The 9,573-nt window shown below is 37.0% G+C and overlaps 1 protein-coding gene across 1 annotated transcript in view; it reads right to left on the reverse strand.

The window, feature by feature from the left end:
- ADGRG7 (adhesion G protein-coupled receptor G7) overlaps positions 1–9,573 on the reverse strand; it is a 170,235-nt gene that overhangs the window by 92,301 nt on the left and 68,361 nt on the right. Inside the window, exons 2-3 of the mRNA XM_042781644.1 lie at positions 5,193–5,306; positions 4,425–4,529 (exon numbers count right to left, since the gene is read on the reverse strand). Of these exons, the coding sequence (XP_042637578.1) occupies positions 4,425–4,529; positions 5,193–5,306 (219 nt within the window). The remainder of the gene's footprint in view (positions 1–4,424; positions 4,530–5,192; positions 5,307–9,573) is intronic.

The raw sequence follows: 9,573 nt of genomic DNA on the forward strand, positions 1-9,573 counted from the left end.
TACTAGTGCTGGAGCAAGATGGTATCTCATTGTTGTTTTGATCCATTTCATTTTTGACACTTTCCAATTTTCCTAGATTCATACATCATACATACATTCCATGTTCTGATTATTAATGGATGTTTACAACTGTTTCTCCTCAATTTGAGTCATGCCATATCAGCAAATGGAGGTCTCGAAAGCTTTACTTTATTCATATCAGTAAGGTTGGTTCTACTCTGATGCTGCTGCTCTTTCCCAGTCATATTTTGAGAGCCTTCTGATCTAAGGGGTTTGTTTTCCTGCATTGTTTTGGACAATGTTTCCAGGCTATTCATTAAGTTGCCTAGTGAAGTTTCAGACAGTGTTTCTCTGCTATTCATAAGGTTTTTCCTAGCCAGTTCTTTGAGAAGTGGATGGCCCCTTCCTTCTTCCTAGTCTGTCTACATCTGCAAGCTGTGTTGAAACCTGTGTACCATGTGCAACCCTGCTGGTATTTGAAACACTGGTGGCACAACCTCAGGTTTCACAGCAACACACAAACCACCACAGTACGACAAACTGACAGGCAAGTTTGTCTACCTTAGCTGTTTGAAACCTCTCCACCCTCCCCTTACCTGGATCCCTGCCTTTGCTCTGCTCTGTCATCCCCTCTGGCTTTGCTTTCCTGCCTCTTAGGGGTGGGGCATGGGTCCCTCACCTTACCTGGATCCCTGCCATTTTATATATATATATATATATATATATATATATATGAAAAATAAAGAAGGAAAAAACACATAATATCTCATGGGGGGGTAAGATAAAAGATCATGAGTAAAAGAACAATAAAAAGAAAACTGATATTAGAAAAAAAAAGGGATGGGAAGAACCAAAAGAAGAAAAGAAAGAAAAAAGAAGGGAAGTTGAAAAGGAAAGAAAAAAAAGTCAGGGAAAGGAAAGAGAAAAATATAGAAAGGAAGGAAGGAGGAAGAATAAAGAATAATTTGAAAACAAGCAAACAAAAACAAAACTGGGGGGTGGGACAGGGTTCCAAGGCTCTGTCAAGGGACACAGACTGGGAGGGAATTCCTGCTGGTCTAGAAGGTGGGTGAACACAGGGGATGGCCACACCTTTGTTTGCCAAGAGGGTGTGGGGTATGAGTAACAAGGGGAATATTGCACCTTTCTAGTTGTCAGCCTCCAGTGTAGTTGCCCATGAAGTCCTCAGCAAGCAACGCCTATTCTTAAAGTTTGTTGTCCTGATCAGAAGATTACTTGCAAATATTCATCAAGGCCATGCTGCTTGCAAATATTCAAAATGGCTGTGCTCTTAGGACAGCTGGAAGTCCACAGCCCTGTTTGTCTCCTTTTGCTGTTTTCCATTCTAGTCATAAGCCACCAATGCAGTTGTCCATGCAGTCCTTAGCCAGTGGAGCTGATTCTTAAGGTCTTGCCCAGATCAGAATGCTACTTGTAAATATTCAAATTGGTCATGCTGTGAAAACAGCCAATAGTCTGCAGCTCTTTTTTGTCTCCTTATTCACTGTTTTCATTCAGGTTCTTCTACTAGTTGATATTTAATCCACTTCTGTATCCTTCCCGTCAAAGCTCAGGGTTCCAAAATAATCTTCTGTATCTGTATCAATTGGGTTCTCATTTCTTTGTTGTAGAGGGTCTGTGTAGCTTGTCTGCTTATCTGCCGTCTGGCCAGAAGTCAATAAATATATTTTTATGATAGTTACTCAGGAAATAACTAAATGAAACATGGTGATTCTCTTGCCCTAAAAGTTATATCAAATAACTATGGCACTCTTGGTGGATATGTTACTGACATTTTTCCTCTTTCTGATTCAGTGGTGTACTGTTACTTTTTGTAAACTGTATATTTTATAAAAGGAGCTCTGGTGGCATAGTAGATAAGGAATTTGGCTGCTAACCAGAAAGCCAGTGGTTCAAACCCTCCAGCTGCTCTGCGGAAGGAAGATGGGGCAATCCACTTCTGCAAAGATTTACCACGTTGGAAACTGATGGCAGTGAAGTTTTTTTTCCTTTTGGTTTTATATTTTCTGTTATTATGAAATACATATCATACATATTGGTACACATGGACACGGTGTTCAGTATGAGAAATAATTGACAGTACAGCTGAAGCCCCCATTTTAACTTCTAATCTTTTTATCAAGAGGGCGAAAGAACCTATATAAAGGCTAGGCTCATGAATAAATAGAAATCATGTCTACATAATCCCTTGGAATAGATAAGGTAAGAAGTACATAGGAAAGGGTAGTATGTAGAATTTATTTAGCCTTTCAAAGAGCCCTTAACATACACATAAAATTAATATCTAAATGAAACGTGAACTTCTCCCCAAGGTAATTACCATCAGTGGTCTTATCTAGATTATCAAATGATCTAGAATTTGTTGTGTTTTTGAGGTATTCAGATCTGCAGGAAATAAGAGATAACCTGCAGGAAGATTTGAAAGATGAGGGATTGGGCACATGAAAGTCAATGTAAACAGCAATAACAGTAACAATAATAATCTACAAGTAGATATATAAACACTCAAGCTGAACAGGAGTGGGAAGGCAAACAGGACAACACTCACAAATATATATATAGGTTTGACAGTATATTTCTACATATGTAAATATACTTATGAATAGAGTAGAAAATATAGGAGGCAAAGTTATAAACACTTGTTAGCCATAAACAAACACCTTGAGGGAATGAGTCACTGGGCTTGGGGGCTCAGGACCATATAGTCTCAGGGGACACTAAGGTCAACTGGCATAACATAGTCTACAAAGACCATGTTCTACTTTCTAATTTGGTGAGTAGAGACTGGGGTCTCAAAATCTTGTTAGTGGCCATCTAAAGTGCAACTATTGGTCTCTTCCCATCTGGAGCAAAGAAGAGTGAAGAAAATCAAAGATGCAAGGAAACAATTATTCTATAGGACTAATGAACCATGTGGACCCCAGCATCCATGGCCCTGAGACCAAAAGAACTAGATGGTGCCCAACTTCTACTGCTGACTGCTCTGAAAGGGATCATAATAGGAGATCTTGAACAGTGTGGGAAAAAATGTGGAACAAACCTAAAATCATTAAAAAAAAAACACAGTCTTACTGATCTGATAGAGACTGGTAGAACCCTTAACACTATGGTCTCAGGCAACCTTCAAGCCTGACATTCAACTCAGCTTTGTGGCTCAATATTCAGCAAAATGAAAGATAAGCCTATAAGTGAACAATAACACCAGAGAGGTAGCACTGATTAGAACAATCAACCATATGAAATCAAAAGAGCACCATTTGCCCAGGGATAAAGCTCAGAAGGCAGGAAGGAACAGGAAAGAAGAATGAAGGGAAATGGTAAACACAGTGAGGAAATGAGAGAAGAGTATTATTACATTGTGGGGATTGCAATCAGTGTCACAAAACAAAATGTGTATGAATTATTGAATGGAAAGCCAATTTTCTCTCTAAATTTTCACCTAAATCACAATAATCCAAACCAAACCCACTGCCATTTAGTCAATTCCAACTCATAGTGACTCCCCTTGGGTTTCCAAGGCGGTAACTCTTTGCAGAAATAGATTTACCCCATCTTCCTTCCGTGGAGCGACTGGTGAGTTTGAAACTGCCAACCTTCTGGTTAGTAGTCAAATGCCTTAGGCACTATATCACCAGAGCTCCTTTGGAAAAAAAAAAAAAAAATCATTGTAAGCAAAGGACATGTAAAACAGGGAAAATTATATGTCATAGTGGGCCCTAATTGTCAGGAAAGGGATCTACATGTTTCTAAAGTCTATTCCCAGAAAATATTGCCCCCTGTAGCATTGAAATCAAATAAATTATAAAAATCCTGGATATCATCAGGGAGCACATTAGAAAAAGGCAATATTATTTGCTATTTTATTCTTGGAATGTCTGTATGTAAAGTTTATGTTGTCATGTGGAAGAAATTATATTTTCTTTTGTTAAGAAAGGTATGAAGAAACTAAAGAATGTTCCAAGATGGATATTTAAAGAGACCAAGAAGATTAAAGAATTACCATATGCATAGAATTATCTGTGCATCTTTAGCTGGAAAGATGGAGAGTAGATTAATGAGAGTAAATTAATGTAAGTTTATAATTTAGATTAATTTTAAAATTTGGGACAAAGTATACAATTCCTAGAGCAGGAGATAGAATTAGCACAAAAAAAATAAACTAGTTCAAGAGAGACTTAGAGGAATTTATCATTCTTCTCTATATAAGGAGTTTATAGTTTTGAGGAAAATTAAGATTATCACCATAAATTTTGAACATTGACATTATGAAAAATAGACAAACTCTTCCAGAAAATCCTCCTTTATACTTGGGACCTGATACTAGTCAGAGGGACCTTATGTATAAACCAGCCTAGAGATTCTTATGCTTAAACAGAAATGTTTTGGGGAAAAAAAAATCATACCATTTTTAGTGTCCTTTTCACATGTTTGTATGGAAGGTCCATATCTTCCTGCTGGAATTCTTTTAAAAGTGAAATCTTCAAAGGCACTTTCTTCACAGAAATTAACTGTAATTGAAAGAAAAAAAAATCATCATGATCAGGTATTTTTTCTTTTTCAAATTTTAAACCAGATAAAAATTAAAGTTTAGAACCTATCTAGTGTAATTTAAAGAGTGACAAAAGTCTTTGTGACCCAATGGCCTGCCAGGAACTTCGTACTTTTCTATCTAGGTAATATCACTGTCATAGAGTCACTAGTAAAGGATCTGTGGGAACCATCTCAAACTTTGCCCTCATTTAGACACTACAGCTGGGAGAGGGGAAATTCAATTGGGGTTTATAAAGAAACTTGACATTTAGAGACAGACATGCTTTGTTGAATGTTCGGGTCTATAACCCAGGAAGAAAACCAGTAACTCAATACAATGTATTTATGAAGCTGATACACATAAAAATTATTACCACTATGGCTATTGTTATAGTAATTGTTAACTGAGGCATTTGGAGACAGACATGATGTATTGAATGTTTGGGACTATAGTCCAGGAAAAAACTCAGCAACTCAATAATACATAATTATGGAACTGTTAAACATATTTCAAAGTCTTTAATATTATTTATGGCTATTGTTACTGTAATTGTTAACTGAGGCTTTCAGAAGCTTTGCTTCTGTCATTAACATAAGAGTCACCCAAACCTCATACTCTGGTATTATTCCAAGTAACTTACTGACTGTACATCTCAGACCTTTCCATCCTTCCATACAAATACATCTGCCATTTTCCCAGGTTCCACCATTCTTGCAGAACTCCACTGGAGTGGTTGATGGGGGAGCAAATGTTCCTAAAACAGCATTAAATAACAAAATGCTACATGAAACAGTTGATTAGTTTTTCCATTTAAGGTTGTAGCTCGTTAGTTTCTGTATGTAAAACTGTTCTTTTAAATATCATTGTTGAAAAATAACCTCTGTAATAACATCATCAACAGAACTCCACACTTAAAATATAGCTGGGTATAAAATGCTTGTAAGATGTTATGGATTTTTTTTTTTTTTAATATATTTGAGAGACACAAAACTTTGACCAAGAAGAGTAGAATCACCTTACAGAAATAAGATAAATGATGACTGATAGATAAATAGACAGACAAACCAAATCAACATACAGACTTACAAGTGCTAGGGGAATTAAGAGGAGAGATGTTGAGGACAGGGCTAACGTAGCCAGGGAAGATTTTCTGGAAGGTACGGTGTTTTAATTAGGTTTAATATTAAATCTAGAAAACCCAAAAAACCAAACCCACTGCCGTCAAGTTGATTCTGACTCATAGTGACCCCTATAGAGTATCCAAGGTTGTAAATCTTTATGGAAGTAGATTGGCCCATCTTCCACCCACAGAGAAGATGGTGGGGTTGAACCTTCTACCTTACTCACTATGCCACCAGAGATCTCTAGGATACTAGAAAAGACAGGTAAAAATAGGTGGCCCAATTAGGCAGGATACAAAGTACAATATAACAGAAAGATGTAAAATGCTGATGAATCCAAGGAGCAGGGAAAAGTCAGCATATCAGGAGCAAGACATGGACTGTATTGTGAAGATACTTGTTGACCAAGCTAAGAAAATTTAATCCTATATTAGCCTACAGGGATCTTAAAACAAAGTAGCAACATAATTGGTAATGTTTCTTAGGAGGATACCTCAGGCAGAGGGGAAATAACTGAAGCTATAATGAAATACAAAATAAATACAAACATTTATCAATTTAATGACAAAGTCTCAAAATACATGAAGAAAAATACTGACAGAACTGAAAAGAGAAATAGACAATTCAACAATAATATTTGGAGACTTCACTGCCCCACTTTCAATAATAAATAAAATAACTAGACAGAAGATTATCAAGGAAAAAGAAGACTTGAACAACACTATAAAAAGCCAATTTCACATCTTATCAAGTGCACAGGGAACATTCTCCAGTATAGGCTATGTATTAGGCAATAAAACATATGGCAGTAATTTTAAAAGAAGTGAAACCATGTAAAGTATACTCTCAAATGACAATAGAATAAAATCAGAAATAAGCAACAGAAGGTGATTTCAGAAATTCATAAATTTATGTAAATTAAATAATACATTCCTAAATATCTAAGGAGGAGGTCTGGTGGTGTAGTGCCTAAGGCATTTGACTGCTAATTAGAAGGCTGGCGGTTCAAACCCACCAGCCACTCCTCGGAAGAAAGGTTGGGCAATTTACTTCTGTAGTGATACCACTTCAGAAACCCAAGGAGAGGTTGCTATGAGTCAGATCTGACTTGATGGCAGTGAGTTTGTTTTTTTGTTTTGTTTCGTTTTTAAATATCTAAGGGGCCAAAGAAGATATCACAAAGGAAATTAGAAAATACTTTTAAATAAGTTAAAAAGAAAATGCATCATGCCAAAACTAATGAGATGCAGTGAAAGCAGTGCCCAGGGGAAAACACTTAGATGTAAATACCTTTAAAAAAAAAAAAAAGAAGAAGAAGAAAGAAAGAAAGAAAATCAATAATCTAACCTTATGCTTTAACTAACTAGAAAAAGAAGAGCACACTACACTCAAAGAAAGTAGTTCTCATAGTTAGAGTAGATGAAACCAAATAGAGAAAACCTACCAAATCAAAGGTTTGTTCCTTGGAAAGATCAACACAAGTTACAAATCTTTAGCTAGACTTATCTTAGGTAAGGAGCTCTGGTTGTGCTGTGTTAAGGCATTGGGCTACTATCCAAAAGGTAAGCAGTTCAAACTCAGCAGCCACTCCATGAGAGGAAGATGAGGCAATCTACTTCTGTAAATATTACAGCCTTGGAAACCAAATGGGAGTCACTATGAGTCAGAATTCACTCAATGGCAGTGAGTTTAGTTTTTTTTGGTTTGATGTCTTAGTTATGTAGTGCTATTGTAACAGAAATGCTACAAGTGGATGACTTTAACAAAGAGTTCAGGTGGCTAGAAGTCTGAATTGAGGGTACCAGCTCTAGGGGAAGGCTCTCTTGCTCTCTCACTCTTTCTCTGTCAGCTCTAGGGGAAGATCCTTGTTTCCTTTCAGCATCTGTGGGCCTCATGTCCTTGGAGATCTCCATGTGTCTTGGCATCAGTCTTCCTCTAGAACTAGGAGGTTCTCAGCACAGGGACCCTAGGCCCATAGTATGCACTGTGCTCTCAGCTCTTCTCTCTTGGTGGTAGTAAGGTCCCTCCTTCTCTGCTCACTTCTCTCTCCTTTGATCTCTGGTAAGATAAAAGGTGATGCTGGCCACACCCTAGGAAAACTCCCCTTACATCAGATCAGAGCTGTGATGTGACCTGAGCAAGGGTGTTTCATCCCACTCTAACCCCCTTACAACTGTTCAGCTGATCACATCAGATCACTTCATGAGGAGTGATCACATCATTTGCATAACTGCCAAATTAAATCATTACATAACTGTCATACCACTGACAATCATGGCCCAGACAAACCAACATATATTTTTGGGAACACAATTCAATCCATGAAAATTTACCAAGGAAAAGAGAGAGAAGACTCAAGTTATGGAACTAGGTAGGAGAAAGAGAGTATTACATCTGATGGGGAAAAGATAAAAAGGATTATAAAAGAATGCAAAAAAATATTAGATAATTTTGTTAGGCTAGGTTCTCTAGAGAAGCAAAACCATAATCCAGCCTAACACAGTAATCTAGATGAAATGAACAAATTTGTAGAAAGACACAAAATACAAATTTGACTCAGGAAGAAATAGAAAATCTCAATAGAGTTGTAACAAGTAAAGAGATTGAGTTAGTAATCAAAAAACTTGCCACAATGAAAATTCTAGGTCAAGATAGCTTCACTGGTAAATTCTGTTGGTGTTAGACTGTTAGTTGCTGTTGAGTAGGCTGTGACTCATAGTGACCTTATGTATAACAGAACAAAACATTGCTGGGTCCTGTGTCATCTTCATAACTATAGGTATGTTTGGGTCCATCGCTGCAGCTATTGTTTCAATTCATCTCATCAAGGATCTCCTTTTTCCCTGACTCTCTGCTTTATCAAACATGATGTCTTTCATGATGACTTATCCAAAGCAAGCAAGACAAAGGCCCACCTTCCTCACTCTTAAGGAGCATTCTGGTTATAAATCCTTTAAGACTGATTTTTTTGTTCTCTGGTAGCTCTTCTGGTAATACAATGCCTAAGGCATTTGACTGTTAATCAGAAGGTCGGTGATTCAAACCCACCAGCTGCTCCATGGAAGGAAGATGAGGCACTCTACTTCCGTAAAAATGTACTGCCTTGGAAACTCAATGGGGGTTGCTATGAGTCAGAATCAACTCATTGGCAGTAGGTTTGATTTTGGTTTGGTTTGGTAGTCCATGGTATATTCAATATTCCTTGCCAGCACCATAACTCAATAGGCTCAAGCATAGCAATGATTGTGAGGATGGTATAGGAGTGGACAGTATCTCTTCTGTTGTACAGAGGGTGGCTATGAGTCAGAACTGACTCAATGGCACCTAACAACAACAACAACAACACAACTCAAATGCATCAATTCTTCTCCGTAAATGGAAGAGGAGGGAAAACTTTCAAATTTACTCTGTAAAAGTATATCAGTTAATACAGTACAGTATAGTATAAGAAACTGATACCAAAACCAGAAAAAGACACCAGAAGAAAAGAAAACTAAAGACTAATATCCATTGAGAATATAGAAGCAAATTTCCTCACAAAATATTAGCAAACCAAATCCAGAAGCATACAAAAAGTATTACAGACCATGATCAAGTGGGGTTTATCTCAGGAATGTAAAGTTGGTTCAACATATACAAATAAATCAATAGAATAAAGTAATGAAGAATATTGATAGAATAAAGGAAAAGAATCACACAATCATCTCAAAAGCAGCAGAGAAAGAAGCATTTGACAAAATCCAATACATTGTCAAAATAAAAACTGACAACAAACTAGGATTACAAGAGAACTTCCTTTTCCTGATAAAGACTATGAAAAAGCCACAGCCAATATCATACTTCTGGACAATGAATAAGGAAGACCGAAGAAGAGTTGATGCTTTTGAGTTGTGGTGCTGG

The sequence above is a fragment of the Orycteropus afer genome, unplaced genomic scaffold, assembly GCF_000298275.1.
Source record: "Orycteropus afer afer isolate SDZICR_OR568_19922 unplaced genomic scaffold, OryAfe1.0 scaffold00143, whole genome shotgun sequence".
Taxonomy (NCBI): Eukaryota; Metazoa; Chordata; class Mammalia; order Tubulidentata; family Orycteropodidae; genus Orycteropus; species Orycteropus afer.